We start from the raw sequence: 26,039 nt of genomic DNA on the forward strand, positions 1-26,039 counted from the left end.
TCTTCCACCCCAATCCAAGATGGCAGACATGTGAATGTTTGAGGCACAAGTGTGCTAACGTGGATCTGTTTGTACTAAATTTAGTCCAGTTGTAGAGGTGGATAGGAAAGTAAGAAAATTAGATTTAGACATGTTGCAGAATGAGAAAGAAGGATCCTGAAGTGGTAAATGGTAGCATTCCAAATGCAAATAAGTAACATTGTCTTAGTATTCTGCATAAAGATTTCAAATGCTCTTCTGTATTTGAGTAGAAATCTAGAACAGCCAACTCAGCTAGCACCTTTTGTTGTGGAGGTAGCTTTCTTCTTGCACAAAGTTATGTTAGTGTGGGGAACACTTAAAAAATCACATCCCTCACCTACATCTTGAAGTAGTACAATCTTCTCTTATGCAATGCGTAGCTCAGACGAGATGTTCAAAATCCATTTCTATGTCTCCACTATAGTTGTAGAAGTTCTGCTTCATGCCTGCCCACCCCATGAGACTCCTCACAATGAAAGGACTGGTCAGCATTCAGCTTGGTGTGCTTGTGAAATGAGATGTTGGAGGAGCTACACAAAGTTGCAGTGCTCTGCAGTGTTGTACAAGGCATTGCATCTTCCATTACAACTAAAATTGTGAAATACTGTAGAACATTCTGAGTGAGAGCTATGGTCCATATCTTGAAGTCATTTTACATATTACATAAAGCCCAGAGCTTGAGTTCATTGCTTTAGTTAATCCGGATCTATATACTGCTGTCAAAAGTGTTCGGGTTTTGGTGGTGGTAGAGAGATCCAAATTACCAATTTTCAGAACTTTAACTTGCTGTAGCTGTGTCATTTTTATCAGATCTTGACATTCAGCACATTTGTAGATCTCATCACTTGCCAAGTTCCAAGTTATTCAACAGTTGTCATATTTAAAAGCAATAGAACTTTGAGGCTTATACAGGTGGATCTCATTATCCAAAGTCCACATCTACATATCCACAGTCAGGAAAAAGATACATGATCTCCACTTACATGAAAAAGAACGTGCTGGCCTCATGTAGCTGTGAGTCAGGAGGTGGCTGGAAATGACAGCAGAGGTCATTTCTGGCTGCCATTTTCTCTGATGGAGCCACAAAATGGCCCCCGTCCTTGTAAAAAAAACAAGACAAAACATGGTAGTAGTAAGAAGCAGCCTGTTTCTTATGCAGACACTAAGCAGATTTGAATACTACTAACTATGATTTGCATCCAGTACTTGTCAAGTGGAGTACAACCTTCCAAGTTGTTCTTTTCAGGACAGAGGTAGACAGTTGTGCTATTTTTCCTTTTGGCTGCTCTGCTCATGGCACAAGTCAACCCAAGTTCATATTTGGGATTAAGTTTAGCTCTTTGGAGGCCTATGTTTGTGGATCGGTGAACATGTTAAGTACATTCATGAAGCTTATCTTGCACACAGGTTTATGCCAGATGGAGGACTTTAAAAAGCAACTTGCTATATAGGATTGTTCTTGTTCTAACTGGCATTCTACTCCAAATCATTAATTTGTGCATTAAAAAGCAGTGATTTGTATTGCAGATGGAATTCTTCCCCACTCTTCTGTGGGAAAGAAGAGAAGCTCCATTTAAAAAGTTTAGTATACAGCTATCTTGCATTCCAGTTTTATATATTATGTCTGATAGAAATATAGGAGTAGTAATGGAATTTAGTTAAGTGGGAATTTTGATAGCTTAGAATTCAAGCAGATTTTTTTAAAACAAAGGTTAAAAAGATCATCTCATAGAAACAAAGTTAAAAAGTACCAGTTCTAACAGGTGTGTCCTGCCTCGTTTTAGCAATGCTAGGGGCTCTCCCTGTTAAAATTTCAGTTTCCCATGTTTAAATTCTAACATGGGAAACTGAGTTTTAACAGTGCCAGCCCTAGCACTGCATCTGTTTGCCAGGAAAGATTCCAAATATGTTGTGCTGCTGTTAAATGAACTGAATATTTGGGAAGATGTTGGAATCCAGCAGCTGTTGGTAATCCTATATGCAAGTGTAATGCAACTTTCTCTAGCCTAATCTAGTTCATACACACATTAAGACACAGCTATTTTACAGTATACTCCTGCCACCATTCACATCTCACTGTAGCATTACCATGTAAATAAAAATGCAGTAGAAAATAGAGTTTAAGTTTGTTTATAGTTTTAAGTCCATAAGACACGCCAAGTGACATTTTGAGTGGTTAGTCCCAAGAAAAGTGGATGGGTTCCTCTTAAAGTGCCATATTTCTACAGTAGATCACATTGCTATTTCTGGCATCTGTGAAACTTTACAATGAATCAAAGTCAAAATCTGAAGCAAAGACAGAAACTGAAGTTTCTCATACTAGCAACCACACATTAGATACTGATGTCGAATAAAGCGTATTTAAACATATGAAATGCACTACATCCCATTATAGGACAGCACAATTCACTTCTGAATATAAGCTTCTCAAAATTGTACTGTTAGGTAATCTTATAAGTAGAACAATTAAAGCCCAGTTTTTTCTTTAAGCAAATACTCTGCCTTATTAAAACAGGAAGTCTGTTTCCACAACCTGAATGGATACTATCAACTACAATGAGATTTAAGTGTTGCCTACCAACAAGGCAAGATTTGTCATTACTCCAGAATTTCAAAGTTTTGTTAACACATTTGCATCACTAACCCATAAAATTATATGCAAATCTTTGGTGTATAAGAGTTTGGAACTAGTTTTCCCAAAAAAGCCCATCATTTTTTAAATAAAAGAACAGGCATATTTGCTTAGCTGGTTGTTTGCATAAAGCTTTAGTGCATACAGTGTAATCAGGCAGTTCTGTTTCAGTAACTATTCAAATAAGATTTGTCATTCTAATTGCTTATGTCTATAAATATTGTTACAAAATACTTCTACTATACATGAAGCAAAACTAATTTTCTGCTTTAATCTGAAAACGTTTATGCACTTTTCTTGTGGAAGTGTAATGCTATTGCAAATCCATTTCTATTTAACTCTTACAGTAATACTGAGCAATAGCTGGAACCTTCTAGAAGAGCTAAATTTTCAGTTTTATGAATTAGCATCAAGCAGTTAGAAAAATACATAGCTTCTGTAAATAGTTCATTTCTGTTCAAATAAGTTACACTATATATTAAGGCTTTGATATGTTAATTTGCAGTATCTTCAGAGTCCATCTTTCTTCTTTTCTGTAATTTTATATTCGTCCAATACTGCATGACCGGTTTCCTTTGCAGTTTTCTTCACCACAGCTTTGATTCCAATGTGGTCAATATTAAAAGCTGTCACACCAACATTGATGGCAGAATTCACTGCATCATCTGTAGCATGACCAGCATCATCCCCATACCTGAATGCAAACAATCAACATGTCAATGGAAATTTAATATTTGAACTAACAAAACAATCTATGTACACACTCATTCCCAAATGGCTGTCTGGCATTTGATTGTAACACCTGAAATCAGTAAGCCTTGATCCCTCTTCAGATCTTAGCCAAAAAAGGTAAAAGATGATCAGAGAATGTGATCTTAATTATATAAGGCTGCTAGTTTGTCCCAGGTTTAATCAGTTATTCTCTCTTCCTGCTTCAGAGAATTGGTTTTTAACCATCTTTTTAGCTATGATTCCCAAAATTGTGCTTCTGTAGTAAATAGATCAGAAGTAGGGATGTGCATAGAACTGCGGAGCTGCGGTCCAGCACGGGTGGGTGTTCCTTTAAGGGCGGGGGGAGGGTGTACTTACCCTTCCTGCCACTTTCACCCCACCGGTATGCGTATTTTTGGGAAGCAATTGGGGTGGCAGGGTACCTCCCTGACGCCTCTTCCCCTTAGCAGCAAAAAGCTTCAGAAAGCCTTTTGCACATGTGCACGTCGTGTGCACGTCACGGAGATGTGACACGTGCGATGTGTGCAAAAGGCTTTCTGAAGCCTTTTGCTGCCGAGAGGAGGAAGGGGCGGCAGGGAGGTACCCTGCCACCCCAAATGCTTCCAAAAATACATGTGCTGGTGGGGGGAAAGCAGCGGGAGGGGTAAGTACACCTTCCCCCACCCTTAAAGGAACACACACCTCCAACATTGCATTGAACCACTCCATGTTGGACTGGTCCAGAGGCCTGTAGAATGGCCTCTGGACCAGTCCATGGACATCACTAATCAAAAGCACTGTTCCCACCCCAGAACTGTAAGAGTACAGAGAATGCAAGATTTTTTTTGCTGAGGTTAGCTAAACCACATTACATCAAATGCACAATGAAGCACAAGGTTGAAATGCTAAATTAAGAGATTTAAGTTGGGTTTTAAAAACTGAAAGCTTCTTAAACCAATCAGGATGTTTTTATTGGGAAATAAGATCTACCTTCTTACCCAGAAATATGGGAAACTTCCTTATTCTAGCACTAGGAAGAGCTCTCTGCCACATTTTAAAGTGTACACTGTGTGTTCTTACTATGCATGCCCAAGTGAAGGTTGGAAAGCATTTTTTCAGATACAAAGCTTGGCTACCCTCTGTATATGAAAGAAAGGAGCAATCTTACTCAATTCTTCCCTGCAGTGCAAGCATAACAGCCCAATTTCAGCAATTATGTATTGGAGAAAGCATTTTAAGTGCCCAATACACCATCATGGAAATTTGCAGTCTATTTCAGATTAAATATTAACATGCCACTTTGAGACAAACTGCTTATAGGATTTAAAGATTCACTCTGGATGGTGCTATCTGAGCAGCGAATCACAAGAGCAGATCCTTACCTGCTCTCGTCCCTGTTAAATGTGTGGGGGATGTGCTGCAGCTCAGTGGCCAATTGTGTTTTCAGCACATTCCTAATTAATACTGGGGGGGGGGGCGGAAAGAAGCTAACAAAATCCCAAAATTGGGTGTGTAGTGATCAGCCATGCCTCAGGATTCACGGAAGTGAATCCTGTCCTGACTGACAGGCTGGTGAACTCCAGGGCTCAGCAATTATGTACCCACACCAGGTGGGTGGGACCTAGAGAGCTTTTGGGAAGAAGGCAGTTCCTTGTTAGAGAAGGATAAGTGGCCAGGTAGAAGTGCTGCAAGAAATTGATTCTGCGGATCCTTGAAAGATAGGAGGGCAGGAAGCCTGGGCTTTGGCTTCGGGAAATTTAGTCTAGGGAAAGTTTGTTTAGTCAGACCTTGCATTAGAAGTTATAGAGTGTGGGTTTTGCATATTCCCCAATACTGTTCTATTATAGTTTACCTACAACATAATTGAAATAAGAAACACTAGCCTACACTTCATACACCTAGGGCATAGCAAAAGACGCTGTATGCATTTAAGTGTGCTTTTGCATTTTCGTACATACCTGTTCTTTGCAACTGGGTAACCAATATTTTTAAAGTGTGCTGCCCCAACATCATTTGGGTGCTTTTGATGTATTCTTGTAACCTACTGAGTATTTATCTGTAACTAAAAGCTGAGTATGCCTCAGATGGAAGCAGTCTGTAGTACTGGAATAAAACCTTTTTGTTCCTTTTCTTTTACAAGCCTCTCAGATTTGCTTTTTAACTCAGGAAAGTTGGATGGTGGTGGTAAAGGGGGATTTATCTGGTGCAAACACGTCTCCTCAGGTGTTCAGCAGCTATCAAGTTTCTCACTATGTGTAGGCTTGCATGTGGAAGATTTTTGTACTTGTCTAGTAGCAAAGTAGAGTTTTCCCTGGGATTCCACCCCCAAGCCCAGGGAGGTTCAAGCTCTGTAATTAAGAGGTGTGGTGGTGGCAGCTATTTTTGAACCTACCAAAAATACAGAAGATTATTAGGAGAAGCCTAGTCATGCAGGGATGATTCAGCATTTTTCCCTCACGTGAGCTTGCTCCAAGACAAAGGTTTTAATCTGCTACTTGTGTGTGTGTGTGGGGGGGGGGGAGACTATGAATGAAGTTTCCGAATACCAAATATTCAAATATTCTTTTCCAAGTCTTCCAGGGTGGCTAACTGTATTTAGAGCCAAAATACTGGAAGTTTCTCTTGTACACAATATTTGTCGGTATAATGCAATCCAGGTCTTGATTAGAGTAATGCACACATACAGAGAAAAGTAGGACCCAGTACTATAACCCTTAAATATTCTATTTCTATATACCTTTTCTGTTGACAACACAGCAACCTTATATTATGTCAAATATAATCATCTCATTTGATCCGGTTAGTTGGAGAGCAAACATACCCAATTGTATTAGTTTCATCATGACACCATAATCCACAAGCACTAATATTAAAAAAATTAACCGTTAACTCATGCAGTACCAAAAGTAATAGCAAGTAAGGAGAGTAGTCACACCATCTCAAAACTATACTGTACTTGTCAGGAGTTTGGATAACCCAAACACTGGTGGTATTTAAAAGGTGAGTGGGTAGAAAAAACAAATTTTAATGTTTTATAGCAAAGCAGTTCAGGAACAAGAATTGGTATCAATGCAGACTTCCTAATTTTAGACGACAAGAAAACATTTAACATTAAGGAGCTAGGAGCTGAGCCGTGCCAGTCTCAAACAAGGAAGAGAACCAGCAGTGGTAAAGTCACAAAGCAATTTACATAGGGGGTGGGGGGATAGTTAACTGTATCAAAGGCAGCAGAGATATTGTGGATGAGAACAGCATAAAGACCTTGGTGTCTAGGAGCAAGGAGATCCAACAATTACTGAACTTCAGTTCAAAGGAGTTAGACATGGGCTTCAAGTGCTTAAGGGATTTCACAAAATGCAACTCATTTTGGGGAGAGAGTTTGTCCACCTCCAGATTACATAATTTTTACCAGGGAATCAAGCAGCTGTACTATACAGAAGGGGTTCCCAAACTTGGATTTCCACTTAATGTTTGACTACAACTCCCAGCATACCATTCATCCATGCCATTGTGGCTGAAGGGGATGAGAATTGTAGTCCAATATCCTCTGGAAACCCCTGCTATAAAGTAAAAGTGACTACACTGGTAGCACTAGACTATATGAACAACAGCAATGCACATACTAATATTACTACAGCCTGGACGTTTTTCACACTGGGCTTTTAAGCTTGCATCTCCTCTGGAGTGGAGGGTCTGCGTTCATATATCTGCCATATTTACCCTGAAGTCCTCATGAGCTATCAGGAGCACTTCACACACGATTTGGGTTTTGGCATGTTGGAATGTAGCCTGATTTACATGGGTTTAAAAAAATCCACTTTTTGCATTGGTTTTTTGGGGCAACTTTGAACTCACAGTAAAGCCTGCTGTGTGAAATATGCCCTGTTTTATGGGCTCTTCAAAAACACCCAAAGTTTTGGAGTTACATGGAACTTGAGTGACAGTCTTTTATACAATAGATGCTTGATGTGGTCCTGTGTCTGGAGGAGCTTGCCCTGTGCTCATCTTAATTCATTTCATAAAGATTTGTGTAGGGCGTTTTGTGGTACACAGTTGAGAGATGGGGTGAAAATTAGAGGATCCTCTAGACAGATATAAGTTGTAGATATTTGCAAGTTACTTATTGCTTTTCACTCTTAGTGGGCACTGAAAGCTGATCTCCAATTTTCCTATTTTTAAATCTAAAAGAAGAACAAAGATTAACATGAGCTCTAATGTAGGAACAGGAACATCTCCTACAACCTTTCCAGCAAAAAATTCTGATTAATTCTCACCACTATTCCACAAAAGGGTGCAGCAGTGACTAGATAGGCTTCTTATGATGAAACGCCCAGTAAACCTCAATAAGAAGCCATCTTTATAGGTAAAGATAACCAGAAGAGGTAGGCAATTTCTAATTGACATAGTGACATTTGCCAGATGTCCCCCATTTTTCCTCATGGCTTGCTGCAAGCATTATGTATAGTTCATTATAAAAAACTTGTCTCTCTCATCTCAGTTTCCCAATATATTAATGCACAATCAACATTATAGAGTAGAAGAAAAGAGTTAACTTACTTGTGCCTAACAGTTTGAACAGTCTCTTTAGACACATTTTTAGCAATACATTTTGCAGCACTTTCCAAACCTTGCCATATTGTTGAAAATCCTGCAAGGAGAGTCAGTTTACTGGAATTGAAAAGGTAGTCAAAAATAAAGTTTACTATAACTTATACTGCATATTTGAAAGAGTTTTGGTTACCTTGAACGCCACTTGCTGCTACAACCATAGCACCATCAAAAGTGGACTTTCCCTCTTTGTCTTTCTTAAGGGAGTCTGGAACCAGTTTGCTTCCATGCTTCTTGACATGAGGGGCCAACTCTCTTCCAATACAACTTGCTATAGAGCACACACCTTCAACTAAAACGGCAAGAATTCAACATTTTTATTTTCTGTTAGATAGTTGAGCCATTAAGGTCATTCTGCTGAAGCCTATAATTTAACCCAGGAGTTCTCAAACGTGGATCCCCAGATGGGACTACAACTCCCATCATCTGCAGCCACAGTGGGTTAACTACTTTAACGCTCACTCCCCCAACAATGTTGAAAAACTGACCAACTGAATGCAGGCATCTCCAAACTGCGGCCCTCCAGATGTTGCTGAACTACAACTCCCAGCATCCCTAGACACAATTTTTTGTGGCTGGGTATGCTGGAAGTTGTAGTTCAGCAACATCTGGAGGGCCGCAGTTTGGGGATGCCTAGAATAGAGAGACTAAGGATGCCACCATTTCCACCTCAACAGAACAGATCCTGTTCCTATTGTACCCAATTGCTTCAAACACCAAGTGCTTTCCCATCCAGAAGAATCTCACTATGAGCAGAGATCCTTTTTCTTTCATCTGAACTGCAAATGCTCAAGGGAATATATGAGGTGGGATAGGATTATCAGCAGTTATAGTCCAATTTTTTCCAGACACTAAATGAAGGAAGTTATAACTGGGAAGTCTGCAGGTCACATTTGCAGAATCAGAGCCTTGAAATGCAATTTAGGTCTTCAGGAAACAGTCCCTATGAGAGCATGTTCAGCTGTTTAAAAATGTGATCTGGACTTTGCTATGCATCACATCACTCAAGCTTGTTTGTGCATCTAGAAGGTGAAAGGAAGAAGCTGTGCCTGACTTTGACTAGGGAGATCTGGATTCTCCACTCAGCCATGAAGCTCACAAGGTGGCTCCAATTCAAGCACCAGCTTCAGCCCCACAGAACTGTTGCAAGGATAACTGGGATGACTTTTGTATGCCAGCATGGCTTTACTGGGAGGAGTGTGATAACTGGCAGGTTTAAGATGTGTGTTTGTATACAGATACTGTATCTAGATTGAAGGCATTTGTATTGTATCCAAAGTAGCAAGCATGACTTGTCCCCTTAGCTAAGCAGGGTCTGCCCGAATTGCATATTAATTGGAGACTTGGTGTGAGCACTGTAAGATATTCCCCTCAGGGGATGGAACCGCTCTGGGAAGAGCAGAAAGTTCCAAGTTCCCTCCCTGGCTTCTCCAAAATAGGGGTGAGAGAGATTCCTGCCTGCACCCTGCCTGCACCCTTGGAGAAGCTGTTGCCTGTCTGTTCCCCAGATGTTATTGGACTTCAGCTCCCATAATCCCCAACCAAAGGCCTCTGGGGCAGTCCAATAACATCTGGGGACCCAAGGTTGAGAATCCCTGGTGTAGAGAGTACTGAAATAGATGGACCTATTGTCTGACTCAGTATATGGCAGCTTCCTATGTTCCAGAAGTAGTTGAGATTTAACAATTGGTACTTTATTCCCCTCACTGGAAACTGCACTAATAGCCAAACGGTATAGGTGTAGTTAAACTTCCTATTGTCTCATGCCAATCATGTTCATGTAGTTCACTGAAGAGTACCTTTGAAAGATTAAATTAAATAACCAAAAGACACCTTAAAATCAACTCCAGATGCAAACTGCTTGCTTCATCCGACAGCTATTTCTTTTTTGCTTGAGCTTCTAATGTACAGGAGTCAACTAAGGAGACTAGTCTTTTCAGATCTGCAACAGAACTAGGTGGACTAAGTCTGATATTGGTATAAGGCAGTTTCCGAGAACGACCTTTTTCTCTCCAGCTAGCTCTATAGTTTGCATGCAGAGTACGTTCTGAGGTGTTCCATCACTGAAGGCATTTAACACTTTCTCCATTATGAGCCCTGTCGCCTATATCTGAGGAGATCTGCAGCTGCCACCAGATTGTCTGGTGCCTACTTGGAGATGGGTCTTCTCTGTTGCCACCCCAGGGCTCTGGAATGTGCTCCCTGCCAAAATTAGAGCCTCCTCATCTCTTACAGCTTTTAAAAGGGCACCTATAGATTTGTTAAAACAATGACAGATTCTATGTTTTAGCTTTCTTTCTAATCTGTTTTATTGTAAACTGTCTAGAGACACGTTTGGATGGTATAGAAATATGCTATAAAAATAAAACAAGCTCTGTTACCTAAGAGGTGGCTGACTTTCACAGCTCCCCCTGTAGCTTGCTTTGCTACATGCAACCCCTTTGCAACAGATGGGTTGACTTCCAAAGGCTTTTCCTCTGGCTGGATGTGTTCTCTTAGTTTAGAAGCTCCTTTGTGGATTGCTTTTCCTGTGAATTCTGCTCCTTTGACCAGGCCCCAGCTCACCCAGGATGCTCCTTAAAAAAAGAAAATTGAAAGTTTGGAGAATGCTACTACATCAGTCTTAAGACTACATCTTGGAAGTTTTTCTTAACCCACACCTCAGCCGAAGACCAGTTTGGTACAAGGAAAAACTGACTGTGTGAATGAGGGAGAGATGACAATGGTAAACCCCTCCTGGATTCTACCAAGGACAACCACAGGGCTCTGTTGTCGCCAGGAGTCGAAACAGACTTGACAGCACACTTTACCTTTACAGTCTGAAGCAATATAGACCAGAGTTCTTCCACCTCAGTCTGCATAAGGTATAGATTGGCTCGAAGCTAGAGCTGGCCAGCCACCCTCAATCCAATCATAAAGATGAAAATGGCTTCAGCTTCCTGCATCTTAGAGATTACCTCCTTCCACTGTGCTCTGGATCAGCTAAAAAAAAGCTACTCACTATACATATCCTAGATTCACAGCCAGATCAAGTACGGAGATGTTCTCAGAGGCTGCTATGCAGTTATTGAATTGCCATCCTTTGAAGAAGACAGGCATCTTCTGGATGTGGCTTATAAACTTTGTTTTGTGTTGCCATTTGACTTGGAGATATTGAACCCAACGTCTTCCAACAACAACATGTATATACCGCTTTTCAACTAAGGTTTCAAAAGTGGTTTACATAGAGAAATAAATAAATAAGATGGATCACTGTCCCCAAAGGGCTCGCAATCTAAAAAGAAACATAAGGTTGACACCAGCAACAGTCACTGGAAGTATTGTGCTGGGGTGGATAGGGCCAGTTATTCTCCCCCTGCTAAATAAAGAAAATCACCATGTTAAAAGGGTGCCTCTTTGCCCAGTTAGCAGGGGTTACCCAACTTCTTCCAATGTTTCAAGAGATGTAGAGTTTTTTTTAAACAGGAACGGTATGTTAAAATGATAATCACAATCCATGTCCTTGTATGATCTTGCTGTCCCACAACTCCTTTGACCAAAAAACAGTGGAGATCTTCAGCTAATGTAACTTCTCCAAGAGGAACATGGTTGTGTACAAGTACTTCCCTCACTACCAAACTATTCAGGTGGTTTTTTAAAATCCATCTTTAAGCAGTCAAACAAGCAGATTACATTCAAGTCACAAGACACATGGTACTGTCCTACTGTTGTTCAAAAAGGAATGATTGTGCTGTCGAGTTGGTGTCGACTCTTGGTGACCAGAGTGATGTGTTTTTTGTGGTAGAATACAGGATGGGTTTACCATTGCCTCCTCCCATGCAGTATGAGATGCATTTCAGCACCTTCCTATATCGCTGCTGCCTGATATAGGTGTTTCCCAAAGGCTGGGAAACATACCAGCAGGGATTTGAACTAACAACCTCTTGATCCCTAGGCAAGTCACTTCCCTGTTGCGCCATTAGGTGGCTTCCTACTGGTATAAGCCCTATTAAATATCCTCTCACTATCAAATAGCAAGCATCTCCATTGACAAGATGAACCATAATGCTTGACTACAGGCCTCTAAATTATGTCAAAAAACCAAGTACATGCTAGATTTCGGAGAACAGAAACACAATCCCACCGCCAATTAGGCCTACTGCAGAAGTGGCAAGAATAAGTGAGTCAGCTATTGTGTTTAGGAATGAAAATATTTTCCCTGCACTGCAAAAGTAGCAAGACCAGACTCAATTCTGAGCGTACCTGATAAGATGCCATGGGCTACTCTCTCACTCCAGTCAGGTAATTCATGCGCCTTCCCTTCAGGCACTGGCTGAATATGTACAGTTTGGGGCAGGTTAACATCACTTGAAGCCTCTCCAGGCTGAAGGATGAAACAGGTATTCAAGCAATTAGAACAGCAGGTTTAAATGCCAAAATACAATGTCAGTCTAGCCACCAATGCACAATACAAGTATAAAAAAACCATAATAAGCAAGTTTGCCTCCCGCATCCCTTACTGGCTGGGAGAGGCTAGGTCAAGACAGCCCTCTTCTGCTGCTAGCTTGCCCTTTTCAACTCCCTTGCTTCTGCTGATCTTATTAGTGTGGTTACAAGTTTGTGTGTTTTTAAAATTTGGTATATTTTATGAGATTTTTAATATATTTTGTTATCAGCTTTTGAGATTGAACCACAATTAAACAAACTGAGAAAGAAATAGTGCTTATGGAAGTCCACCTCTTTTTAATTTAAGACAAAGCATGTTTTCTCTCATTCAGTATTAAGTGCCCTTGCACTGCGTCTCTTTTTTTCAGGAAACTGAAACTCAATGGACACTGCTTGCGGGTGGGATTTAGTTTTCACATCCCAGATTTACAAACAGAAGTGTTTTCATGCCATTTGTTGCTGAGATTTTAGACACTGGCACAGCCAGGAACAGGACAAAGTTGAGTGTGTAATATAATGCCCTTTGTTAGAAAGGAGAGCCAACCATCAGCCGCAGATTTCAGATTAGGGATCAAACAGTCTATGGCTTTAAAAGGATATTAAAATCTACTATTCTGACAATACACTATGGAAGTCAGGTCACGGTATGCCATTTGACTAGAATGGACAGTCATACTAGTATTGTTTTACCATTTTGTCCTCAGTAAGGTTCAATTTTTTCCTCTACAGAGGAATTTTACTGAAGCGAGAAGCAGAAGGAACTTGCACCAAAATGGAAGACACACATGCACTATGTGTTCCAATGTTAACACTTATCACATTTAAGGAGCATACATATTACATTGTGAGCCAGTCCTTTGGTATCATCTCTGTGATAGATGAGTGAACAGAGACAGTTCGTTTCCTAGAAATCCTGGGTTACAATCCTTATTTTGTGCAGCCTTCCTAGCAAACATGCTTAACACCTAAGAATAGCCTATGCTCATGCAGACAGCAGAAGCCAAATATAAGCAACTGATGTGTATACATCACTGATTAATTCCCTATTAAATTCCCATAAGCTCCTTAAATGAGTCACCGTTAAACAGAAATAGGTATTCAGTAACAGAGCAATGTACAACTGGTTTTGCTCATAACATTAGCATGTAGTTCCTAGGTATGCCTTTCAAATAATGCATCAAGTTATTTAGAGTTTGCGAAATTAAGCTCTTATTCCTCATGTGATAAATGTTGTTTGGTTGCAACAAGATACTTGAAGTCAAGCCTTTTGCTCAGTATTTGACTAGAGATCTTACAACCCCAAAGGTCACAATCTAGAGTTTATGAGCAAATAAGCATATACAGCAAAGATTGGAAGAACTTAAGCTATTTCAAAAAATACCCAACCAAGAACCACACAATGCCCTCTAAACAATTCAAGGCTCTCTATAACAGAAATTTAATTGGCTTTTATTACTGAGTTATAAAGATTGGTAACAGACTTGTACATGTCTACCTGCCTAATAAATTCTATGAAAAGTGGTACTTATTCCAGAATATAGCAAAACCTTTGTTACTAGGCTCTCACTGGCAATTCAAAGTAGTACCTGTAGAGTTTCCCCTATACTTTTGGTCTATCTCTCACAATTCACATCTTTTCTTTTTCCTAATCCATGCCCCAAATATCTTCTCTTTATTGCATTACATTCATTTTTGTATACACAGCATGCCCTTGTAAATTTATCCAGTAATAACTCTATTTCCTTAGCAATATGTCTGATTAATATTTTCACTGTTTTAGTAGTTTGTTAGCTTCCATGAAAGCCATTGTCGGTGGCATATACATTTTACAATCACTATATTTCCCACATGACAAAACAATTTATATTTAACATTCAGTAGGTTAACTTAGTTAAAGTCAGCCACCAGCTTAAAGTCATAGCCCTAAAGTTTACCTTGGCTCTGAGATCAGATTTCTGTTTTAACAGATCCTCAAAAAGCTCTTTGTGAGATCTTGAGCATTCTGATAACCCTATTCCCTCAGAGGATCCCGGAACCTGCAGTACCATATCAAGGACAATAATACATTCACAAGTGTAAAGGCTTAGCAAGGCATCTTGTGAACAGTTGCACAGAAAGGGTCCCTCATGCCGTGCAGAGATGGCTCATTATGAGCTGCATGCAGGTGAACTCATGCATTAGCACACATCTTCATATAGCTGTAGGACATGTGAACAAGTCATTGCAAGGTCTGGTTGTTAATAATATGGCCAGTTCTCCAGGTATTGAACACACTTCTCTTCAGAAGAGTTTTTGCTCTTTTTTTCCTGGAAGAGGGTCTTGTAGACGTCTCATCTAGCCCCCAGCTCAATGAAGGAAATCCAGAGCTAGGACAAGCCCAACAGATGGCTGGCTAGTCACTTCAGAGACCTCCAGCAAAGGAGAGCCTATCCCCACTCCCACTGTAAGTAAGTGGCCCACTGTAACACTGCTCTTATTGGTCAAAGTTTTGCCTAGTGTTCAACTGAAGTCTGCTCTCCTGTAACTCAAACCTATTAGATCTAATCTTGTCTTCTGGGGCAGCAAAGTAGTCTTTGCCCTCTTATGGTACAACAGTCCTTCAGCTATTTGCAATCATGTGTTTACTGTACTTGACAGTCTTTTCTCCAAGCTGAACACCCAGTTCAGCCTTTCCTGGTCTATTTTCCAGACCCCTGATCATCTTCATTGCCCTCCCCTGAACGTGTTCTATTTCCCCCCATCCTTTTGAAAGTGTAGCACTTTGAACACAAAATACTCTAGATAAGGTCTAACTAGTACAAAAAAGTGGAACTATTACTTTTTGTGATTTGGGAACTATGGTTCTATTAATGCCATCAAAAATAATATTAGCCTTTTTTGCAGCTGTATGACACTACCGACTTATACTTGGCTTATGAAAAAGATCTCAAGATTGCAGTTGGTCACATGTGCTACTGCCACACAAAATAGCCTCATCCTATCCCTGTGCATTTGGAGGTTTTATTTGTGGAGAGGGGATAGTAATTTGTTTCTGCTGATTTTTATTACTTGCAGTCCAGTTTTATGTTCTATCAAGGTCATTTTGAACTGTCTTTGTCTTCCAAGGAATTAGAGATGGTTATGCAACTATGAGGAGGATTCCCTCCACCCCTTCATCCAAGTAATTAATAACAGTAGTGTTGAAGTGGACCAGGACAGAGCCAATATTCTAAAGATGTGGCCCCCTTCTCTCTGTGCATGGGCTTGTCTGGGAACTGAACCCATCATCTCTTGCACCAGAAGTGAGAATCATGCCCTAAGTCAACAAGTCAGTTAATCCACGCGTTTCATTAAAAATCTATATTTACTATTCCTAGTTTGCTCTTTCCAACTTTTACCAGTTAGACTTCCAACCTACTTAAAACTGACCTTCTTTGCTAGATCAAAGGGCTATCCAATAACTGTTCCTGTGAAGGTGTAACAAGTAGTCCATGATCAAACGCTGCTTTAAGGCAGTTAAGGGGGGGAAGCTGCAGATCAGTGGTGGAGCCCATACTTTGGATGCATGAAGTTCCAGGTTCAGTCCCTGGCATCACCAGGTAGAGCTGGGGAAAGTCACTATCTGAAACCTTGGAGTGCCATTGCCAATGTTTTTACTTGCTATAAAGCAGCTCTCCAAAGTTCTTCATAATGACCTTGACAGAACACCATTTAGTTTGAGAATTTATTTTTCATACCCCACCCCAATTAGATTTTGCTTGTTCAGTTACTCACATTGCAAAGATCTGTATGCAGTATTCTTACCAGAGTGCGCTGCACTGCAGTAGTATCTCACCACTCTGCTCGGTCATTCCTGGGGAATTCATTTTATTTTCACCCTCCCTGTCCTCCACAGCACCACACTGAAGAGTTAGTTCCAGTCAAATTATTTCAGAGCTTCCCCAGACTCAGTATGAACCACATTCTTAAAGAGGAACATCCTTACTCTGCCAATACTGAGGTTTACCGTGCTCCATGAACCAAGTAACCCAGCCTATTTAACAACTCACCCGTGTCACCCAGTGATACTTGTGCATCAAGTCACTCCGTTAGGTGATGGTACAATGCTGCATTTACCTGCACTCTAAGGTCAGACATCTGTTTCAGCAGATCTTCAAACAATTCTCTGTCAGCAGCAGGAAGTTCTGAAGATAACACGACCCCCACATAGGAACCTGACACCTGTGACATCATGTCAGGGAACATATAGACGCCAGTGTTGCAGGAGAGAACAGGTGACTGATTGCACATGAGGGGATACAGCCAGTCACAAACCTGGAAGAGAGATGCCCAGAAGGCTATTTTGTAAGGAACACTGTCATTTTCAATGAATAATACATAAGTATTGAGAGGGGATCATTTCACACTTTAATAGCTCATGTCAAGCAACCAGTAGAAGTTGTCATGTACAAACTTGATAGTTGAAATACATTACTATGCTACAGTGTGTTGATGTGTTGCCTTTAAAGGGGCAGACAATTTGCATTTGGAAGGCTTTTTTCAGACTTGCACAAAATGAAATCTGTAGTTAAGACTCCTCATGTCTTGGATACCAATCTTGAACATGAGACCAACTTTTTGAATCACACAATTAAGAGGAGTATATAAATCAACAATGGCAGCCTTAGAAATCCAAGTCCTTTGTGTGAAAGGGTCCAATTCTTAGAGGCATTTTTTCATACTGTAGTGGTTTGCTATTGGTTCTACTGAAGTTAATGAAATATATAAAGCATTTAATTGTTATTAAAAAGTGCTGTATTCCAACTCGTGGAATATAGGTCAATGCTTGACCTGGAGAAAAATAAAGGGAGAAATAAAGTTGTGCTGTCGAGTCAGTGTTGACTCCTGGGGACCACAGAGCCCTATGGTTGTCTTTGGTAGACTACAGAAGGGATTTACCATTACCATATCCCGCTCAGGATGAGATGATGCCTTTCAGCATCTTCCTATATCGCTGCTGCCTGATATAGGTACCAGCAGGGATTCAAACCGGCAACCTCTTGCTCCCTAGGCAAGTTACTTCCCCGCAGCACCATTAGGGAGTGATATAGCCACCTTTAAATATCTGAAGGGGTGGCACACTGAAGGAGTGGCCCTTGTTGTTCCTGAGGGCAGGACTGGAACCAATGGCTTGAAATGGCAAGGAAGCAGATTCAGGCTAGACATTAGGAGGAATTGTCTGAACCACCTAATGGCTCAGCAGGGAAATGGCTTGACTAGCAAGCCAGAAGTTGCCAGTTTGAACCCCTGCTGGTATGTTTCCCAGACTATGGGAAACACCTCTATGGGGCAGCAGCGATATAGGAAGATGCTGAAAGGTGTGGGAGATGGCAATGGTAAACCCCTCCTGTATTCTACCAAAGACAACCACAAGGCTCTGGGGTTGCCAGGAGGCGACACTGACTTGGTGGCACGCTTTAAAGATAGGTTCACTAGTGGAACAGTGTGCCTTGCACAGTGGCACAGCAGAGGCCAGGGCCATGCCACTGCCCTGTGGGATGCTAGGGGGAGTGCCCACCACGCATGGGATTCCAGGCGGAGTTGAGGCACCATGCAGGTGCTGCCCTAACGCTGGTAAGCACCTGCTGGTTTTTAAAGATGCCTCTCACCACCAACCCCCCACCCCCACTCTCTGCCCTCCCCAGATGCTACTGGTGAGCTCATCGCTAGAGGTTTTCCAAGAGAGACAGCCATTTGTCAGGGATACTGTTGAAGTGAACAGGGCTTTAGACTACAAGACCTCCATGGTACTTTCCACATCTATAATAGCATTCTGCCCCCTGCCTGTATGTGCACCTGCTCCCATACATCAGATTCGCCTTGTGGCATTCCACTACAGAGAGCACATTTTCAGCACTTCAACAACAACAAAAAGTCATGCCGAAAGCCAATTAGGGCTTTCAAAAAATGTTGTCAGCTGCCATTTTGGCAAGCTAAACCTGTGACACCTTTGAATGGAGGATGGGACTGCAGCTCAGTGGTGGAGCAAAGCCCAGGTTCAATCCCTGGCATCTCAAAGCAGGGCTGCAAAAGACCCCAGCCCAACACCAGGAGAGCTACTGCCATCACTCAAGATGCTTCTGAGCTAGATGGACCAATGGTCTGGCTCAGTACAACAGCGTCACATAACCAAAAATCGTTTTCCCACTGCGGATCTGGTGACAATCTAACATGTGTGTCACTAGCTGTGAAATATTTTTTACAACTGAGGGACATGTTCTAACTTGCACACCAAACCTGAGTAGAGCTGGCCAGGCCTGTTGGGTTTGACTACTGCCCACATAAACAGAATGCCTTAGAACAAGGGCAGGCATTAGATAGATCCCAGCCTTATCTGAAGTAGCTCTTCCGACTTTTGGGCTTCCCTTCTAACTCCTTTCCCACTAATACTGTAGATCTGGGAGGGCTACACCATTTTTAGTTTTTAGTTGGACAACAACTCCGAGCATTCTCAGCCAAAGCCCACAGCAGCTTGGGATTCTGGGAGCTGTAGTCAACAACATCTGGGATTCCCTCTTACAGGAAACACTGCTCAGGATTGCTTTTACTTTTTCTCCCATTAATTTTTCTTCAGTTTGTTCCCACATGAAGTAGCCCTTTTGCCTCCACCCTCTAGCTATACACTGCAGGGAGTTAGTCGCACATGGCTTCAGGCTTTGGGGTAAATGTTGAGTGAAACCACTTCGAACTACACTTGTGGCATTGAGGGAAGCAGCCCCTCCCTTCTGGGAGTTTATTTTGAAACAAGGCCACATGGCATGCTCTGTGTTTTCCTTTAGCCAATTGGGGTAGGAGGGGAGAGCTTCCTAAAGACCGATATCTCCATTTCTAAGGAGAACATCGCTCTTATCAGGCTAATGATTCTACCTCAGTGCCTCTCCCTATTTGCTCCAGCGTCTTCAGAAAAAGTAGCTTAAAACCAGCATTTTAAAAATCCAGAATCCATCAAGCCAAGCTAGAATTTGCATCAGAAACCCCGATTTGTGTGTGGAGTGGGTCCAAGAACCTCAAAGGGACTTCAGGGTAAGTTTGTCTAGAGTGTGAATGTACACACTCTCCTCCTCTGAAGTAGATTTGGGGTAGAAGACCTGTGTGTAAAGCCTCCAGGGGGGATTTGATAACAGTAAACAGTCTTCTGGGAAGTATGTCCACCATTATCAGTTTCAGAATTGGAAAACTCCAGGCAGAGCCAGCCTGTCCACTAGGTGGACCTCAGTGGTCACCAATTCTTAGGGGAGCATGGGCATGAACATGGGTGGGGAGGTGTTGAAATCATACTTCAACACCAATGAGGTTTTTGGCCTAGAGAGCCAAAACCCTTAAGACCAGCCCCAGATTTCCCTGGCACACACTTTGAAAGTCACTATTCCAGAACAAGCAGGTGAGAAAATCTGGCTACTTAATCCTAGGATCTCTTTGAGGAAACCTGCCTAATGATTTGAGAACACTGTGGTCATATCAAACAGAAATCTGAGTATTACCTGAAGAAAAGCAGGGGGACGATTCTGCGCTGCTGCACCATCCTCGTCTAAGAACTTCACAATGCGAAGGTATCCAGGATATGAGGGAGCACTAACTTGACCGTCAGGAGACACAAAGAATATCTGCACCCCCTGGGGAATGAGGATCAGCTCATCGGCATCTACTCCAAGATTCTGGATAGGAGGTGGCTGCGCACACTGGGTGTAGAACTCATTTCCAACAGATGAAACCTCCCCAGAATCAGTCCCATAAGACACAGTATAGTGCCCATCAGTAGCCTCAGGGGTGTAAGCTGGAGGTGCTACACTGGACAGAGGCTGAGCTATAGGAGATAAAGGACTCGTCACAGCCAGCCCTTGGCTTGTAGATCCACCTGGTGCCAGGGGCAGAGATGGAGACATCAGTGACTTTGGTAGGGAAGGCCTCTCTGGCTTCTCTTTGGAAGGAATTGTGGGATATAACTTTGGTGTCTCTACAGAGGGATGCACTGCAGTGGGACTGGGTTGTGCATTTTCATCTAGCATGTTCAGGCGAGCATTAACGTTTTGAAGAGTGTCTCTCATTTTCTGCTGCATTTGTCTGGCAGCTTCCCACTGGGTCCCCACACATTCTGGACCTTGGGATGGAATGCTAACTCCCCTGAGCAAGTGGTCAAGTCCCCGCCTGTAACATTTCTTTGCTTCTTCCTTCTGTCCCAACTCATCAATATTCAGGCCTTTGTTAATATACATAAAAGCTTTCTTGTATTCTTCTTCGATTGTCTTCATGTTGTCATCTTCTTGCCTACTTGAATTCTGTTCTTGTTCCATTGCTGCAAATTGGAACACAACATGAGTGTAACTGGAGACACAGCAGGGGAGCACGCTTCAGGTAGAGGATACCTGCTCCATGAATACCAAATACACAAGACACACTGGAGCTGCAAAGTTGGGAACAAGGAGCTGTAAAGTCTTGAGTCAAGGGACATCTAATGATCCTAACACTGTAAAAACAGGTTTGCATGTCTTAAAAGAGGCACTGCCTGTGTTTACAGACCACTTTTGCCAAGCTACACAGTGCTGGCCTACTCTTGTTGCTGTGCATTTCTAAATTATCTTTACATTTACAAGATACTACTCAGTAAATTTATGAGGGTTCTAACCTGGTGCAAATAAAACCCAGTTAATCCCAAACGCTAGAGTAACAGTTACCCCTTAAAGACTGAAAAGCCTCTGAAAGCTGTTTATGTTCTAGGATATTCTGGAATCTGTTCAACAGGCCGATGTAAAGCCTCTGTTTCCTACCACCTTCAAAGTCATAGCCAATTTATATGATCAGTAAAGCTTTTCCTAGGTGGTACAACTTCAGGCTCCAGAAGGAGACTTAACTTGATGTTTAATTGTTCTGTGTGCAGAGAGGCTTTTGACATGGGGGCATGTTCACTGATGTAGTTTTTAATGTTATTGCAAACATGTAAACAATTCCAATGTTTATAGTCATAGGAAACAAAACTACATGAAACATTAACACAGCACACTACTCTTATAGTCATTTTTGGTTGTTTGCAACAGTTAACCAGCACTGTTTAAAGAAAAGACTGCATGTACACAAACCATGGTTTACCATTGTAGGTCCAACCAGTGCTAATAAGTGTAAGGTTTGGGCTCATGTGTGTTCTCCAGCTTCCACACAAGAAGTTAGGTGATTGAAAGTTTTTCCTTTAATTTTTGATCACCACACAGTTCCTTGCTACATCCAAATACAGAAATCAAGCCAGTGACTTAAACCAGCATTGGAGCAGAAGAGGGAAAACATGTGAGCCCAAACTCAGTTCTTTTTTAACTTGCTCCACAACAGCATGCCATGGTTGTTAAATATGCATGAAATATTTTGTTGTTTGCCCCTCTCATATTCGTATGATCTTAACTCTATCTAACCCCTGCTAACTGGGCAAAGAGGCACCTTTTACCGTGGTGATTCTCTTTATTCAGCAGGGGGAGAGTAACTGGCCCTATCCACCCCCAGCACAGTACTTCCAGTGACTGTTGCTGGTGTGTGTCTTATGTTTCTTTTTAGAATGTGAGCCCTTTGGGGACAAGGAGCCATCTTATTTGTTTGTTATCTCTCTTTGTAAACCGCCCTGAGCCATTTTTGGAAGGGCGGTATAGAAATGGAATTAATTAATAATAATAATAATAATAATAATAAATTGTAGCAGTGTCTACCAAGTACCATTTGAATACAACTAGAATTCTGGTGGTTCTTATACTTTGTTCTTCAATCACTAGTCAAAGTGATTGCTCAACAAAACATTACTGGGACAAGAAGGGGCAGTTTCCTATACAACCCACCCACCCCATCAATATGTTTTAGAACCAAACCACCATACATGAATTAGATCTGCCACACTGTCAATGTGGGGGGAGCAGTCAGATATTTAACCCACCTGCAGCCTGACTGTAACAGCCACAAAGAGCTTTAGCTTGTTATTATTCTGTTGATTGATAAACTGGTCATTCAAAGATTTTACCAATCCCTTTATATTATAAAGAGATTAAACTATTAATATAAAGATTTTATATGCAGAAACAATGCTAGCATAGCTTGAGACACACACACTGTATTATAAGTATTCAAACAGGTCCCACTAAGTCATTAGGAATTACTTCCTAGTAGAAACACTCAGGATACAGCCTTTTTACACTTGCTAGAATTCCAAACCAAGTGTCCCTTTGGGACAAGTAAAAAAACACATGTCCAATCAACACTTGTTTCAGTTAAACTTCAAAAAGGTTAGCTACTGGAATGTCATTGATCTACACTGATCTCCCATCTAGTCCGGCATCTTGTTTCACACAGTGGCCCACCACCAGATGCCTCTGGGGAGTAAAACTAGGGGGAATGTCAGCATTTAAAGATGACCATGAGAAATGTGTTTGGGGTGGTGGGATTGTTCAACAGCACAAGCTCTGCCACAAACACAATTGGCAACTCGTGATGTTTCAGATCACAGACTGTTCTGTTTCACAGGCCTCTGAACTTGCTAGAAACAGCAACATGCAACAGAGTTGACTGCTAAATAGCCAACGTCAGCAGGACGACACGTGGGAAGAGGAAAGATTCTGGTCATCAGCTTATAGGAGATTCAAGCCAGTGTTCATTTTCATGGCTCCAGAATTCAGTCTCAACTCCCCTGGGCGTGGAAAAGAACTTTAGACCAAGATCCTTGAAATCCCATCTGGAGTCACTGCACCCCACCCCTTCCAAGTCTTGCTCTTACTGGTGGAATATTCTGCAGTAAGGCAACCAAAGGGTATTTTACACAGTTTGGAAGATAAGAGCCAACAGAGCATTCCTAAAAATGCCACTAAGGCTGCATTCTATTACTGAAGATAAAATCCTATTGAAGTCAGTGTGGAGCCGACTTCACTCAACAATGTTTACGCAGAACTGGGCTGCACTCCCATGCATTAAACCAGGGGTTCCTAACCTGTGACACTTCAGAAGGTGTTGAACCACAACCCCCATCATACCTAGTGACAAGTTGTATCCAAGGAAGATGGCAGCTGCAGTCCAGCAAAATCTGGAGTGACACAGGTTGGGAACCCCTCCATTAAACAAAGTCATCTTCCTTCTGAGTAAACATATAGAAGAAAATGAACATGCTCTAAGAAATCAGCAAGTTGTACACTGATAAGTGACAGCAAAGCTACCAGGAGCCCTATACCAGGAGGGAGCCAGCATTACCTGCCAGGGAACTAGCCAGTGATTAGAGTGCTGGACTAGGACTGGGGAGACCAGAGTCCAAATCTCCATTCAGCCAGGAAACTCACTGGGCAACCTTTGGACAGTCACTTAACTCTCAACCTAGCCTACTTCACAGGGTTGTTGTGAGGATAAAAATAACCATGTACACCATGGTACACCTGAAGTGGCACTGCTGGGAAATGCTTGACTAACAATCAGGCAGCAGCGATATAGGAAGATGATGAAAGGCATCATCTCATACTGCACAGGAGGAGGCAATGGTAAACCCCTCCTGTATTCTACCAAAGAAAACCACAGGGCTCTGTGGGCGTCAGGAGTCGAAATCAACTTGACGGCACACTTTACACCACAGAGAAAGAATGCCTAGGTAAAAGGTGTTTTAGAAGAGCAGTCAGACAGAAGCAACAATCCCAACAGGACTCCAGTTTACTAGTACTCAGTCCAACTCTCAAGACTTCACTTGACACCAAAAAGGCTCCGCTCTTAAAGAGCACACCACGATGTATATGGCCTCTGCGCATACAGAGAGTGCACTCAGCACCACAAAGTACTAGCCATAACTTGCCCGCTCTTCGGGATTCAGAGGCGGAGGGGGGCTGCTCAGGCGTTCGCCTTCAACCCGAGGCAGCTCCCCTTGCCCGGCGGCTCTCGCCCCCCTCCCCAGCCACCCCCCCACCACCACTCACAGAAACCGGAGAACAGCGACGGCCCTTCCAGGCTCTGCAAAGCACCAGCTCAGGAACAGCCCCCCAACAGAGAGGACCAGGAGGAGGACGACACTCCCCGCCCGCTGCTCGGGCGCGGCTTCAGCAGCAGCTGTTGCTCCTCCGGCGGCCCACGGCACCACGCCACGTGACCTCCCGCTTAGCCCCCCCCCCCCCCTCGCCCCACTGGAAGGCTCCGCGTTTCCTCCAGGCCGCCGCACCACGAGGTGGAGCTCTGCTCCCTTGGGCCGACTTCCTCACAGCTATTCCTAGCCGCCTCTCACGAGCCTCTGTTTACTTCCCGCCCAGAAAATGCGACCTACAGGGGGACTCTCGGCGCCTGGTTTTATACCCATAATGCGGACTCATGCTCGTTGCCCTGTTTTTCCCCGCCCCCCGCCACGGGAACGCTGGGAATTGTAGTTTTGTGGGAAGGTGCAGATTAACCGTCAGACAAAATGCAGTTCGTAAGAAGAGTTACCGAGAAGAGACCGGAAAAGGGGCGTGCGGGGGCATTTGCTCTGCTCTTGTGCCTTTAAATTTAACAGAGGCCGCCTCGTGGCATAGACTTAATTGTTTGTTTGATTGATTGATTGATTGATTAACTGCCGCCAAGTTGGTGTCAACTTTTAGCGACCGCATAGATAGATTCTCTCCAGGATGATCTTTCTTCAACTTGGCCTTTAAGGTCTCTCAGTGGTTCATTCATTTCTGTCGTAATCGAGTCCATCCACCTTGCTGCTGGTCGTCCTCTTCTTCTCTTTCCTTCAAGTTTCCCCAGCATTATGGACTTCTCAAGGGAGCTGAGTTTTTGCATAATGTGTCCAGAGTATGATAGTTTTTTACCTGGTCATTTGTGCCTAGAGTGAAAATTCTGGATTGATTTGTTCTATGATCCATTTGTTTGTTTTCCTGGCTGTCCATGGTATCCTCAAAAGTCTTCTCCAGCAAGACTTCATTGTAATGGCCTGCTAATTGCTACAAATCTGTAGCTACGGATAAAGGGACTGGATTAAAAGCTGGCAACTGCATTCCCAAGAGGCTTATCATAGACATGGAACATGCCCCAAACAGAGGCGTAGCTAGGGAAAACGGCGCCCGGGGCAAGCACTGAAATTGCGCCCCCCCCGCGCCCCCCAGCATACATCTGACTGACACACATGTTTCAGAAAACTTTTATTTAAAAAATTACAAAAATTACCAAAAATTTCAAAATGCGATAAATAACCAAAAATGCGATAAATAACCAAAAATCCAACAAATAACCAAAAATATATAACCTAAAATCATAACTTGGCCCTCCTTGCTTTCATAGATGCAAATTGGTCTATGATGCCATCAAAGTTAGTTTTGTCTGTTTCCTCTCTCTCTATGCTCAGCAGATCAAGATCACAGAGTCTGCCTTGACCCATGGAAGCTCTCAGACAGGAAAGAGTGTCTGTAGTGCCCAGAGTGGTGCACTACATATGCACCACTACATATGTTGTGGTGTAGTATGTGGTGCACTACATACTTAGGTTCTTCCTCACAACAACCCTGTGCAGTTGGCTTGTATCTCAAATTCTGATGCAATGATGATGATTATGATTATGATGCCCCTCCCTCACGCCCTGGTTCTGTTCCTGACTTTCCCTTGTGAGTGACTGTATTTCAACAAAACAAAAACCAAGGACTCCAGAGTAAGTATATAT

General features: G+C 42.4%; 1 protein-coding gene across 6 annotated transcripts; it reads right to left on the reverse strand.

Annotated features, from left to right (window-relative positions):
- Positions 1–2,135: 2,135 nt before the first annotated feature.
- On the reverse strand, positions 2,136–24,741 carry SPART (spartin). Of its 6 annotated transcripts, none has more exons than XM_053307894.1 (10): positions 24,331–24,738; positions 23,410–23,510; positions 19,897–20,708; positions 16,493–16,690; positions 14,332–14,433; positions 12,215–12,335; positions 10,354–10,548; positions 8,106–8,264; positions 7,922–8,012; positions 2,136–3,347 (listed from the first exon to the last, which is right to left on the reverse strand). In XM_053307894.1, exons 2-10 carry the CDS (start codon positions 23,501–23,503, stop codon positions 3,164–3,166), a joined length of 1,956 nt encoding a protein of 651 aa, XP_053163869.1. In that variant the 5' UTR covers positions 23,504–23,510; positions 24,331–24,738; the 3' UTR covers positions 2,136–3,163. The 6 variants fall into 6 exon arrangements, with proteins under 6 accessions (XP_053163869.1, XP_053163872.1, XP_053163873.1 ...); XM_053307897.1 differs by lacking the exon at positions 23,410–23,510 and adding an exon at positions 22,323–22,412 and having other exon boundaries at positions 24,331–24,737; XM_053307899.1 differs by lacking the exon at positions 2,136–3,347 and adding an exon at positions 4,150–7,545 and having other exon boundaries at positions 24,331–24,741.
- Between the last annotated feature and the right edge of the window lie 1,298 nt (positions 24,742–26,039).

This window comes from Hemicordylus capensis, chromosome 3, assembly GCF_027244095.1.
Source record: "Hemicordylus capensis ecotype Gifberg chromosome 3, rHemCap1.1.pri, whole genome shotgun sequence".
NCBI lineage: Eukaryota > Metazoa > Chordata > Lepidosauria > Squamata > Cordylidae > Hemicordylus > Hemicordylus capensis.

Excerpts from the sequence above, each read along its gene's own strand:
- SPART (XM_053307894.1), bottom strand. The coding sequence starts at position 23,503 with ATGACTTTGTTTAATGGAGGGGTTCCCAACCTGTGTCACTCCAGATTT. Across the intron at positions 16,691-19,896 it reads GTCCCCCTGCTTTTCTTCAG|GTTTGTGACTGGCTGTATCC; the intron begins GTAATACTCAGA and ends TCTCTCTTCCAG. Across the intron at positions 14,434-16,492 it reads TGTCTGACCTTAGAGTGCAG|GTTCCGGGATCCTCTGAGGG; the intron begins GTAAATGCAGCA and ends ATGGTACTGCAG.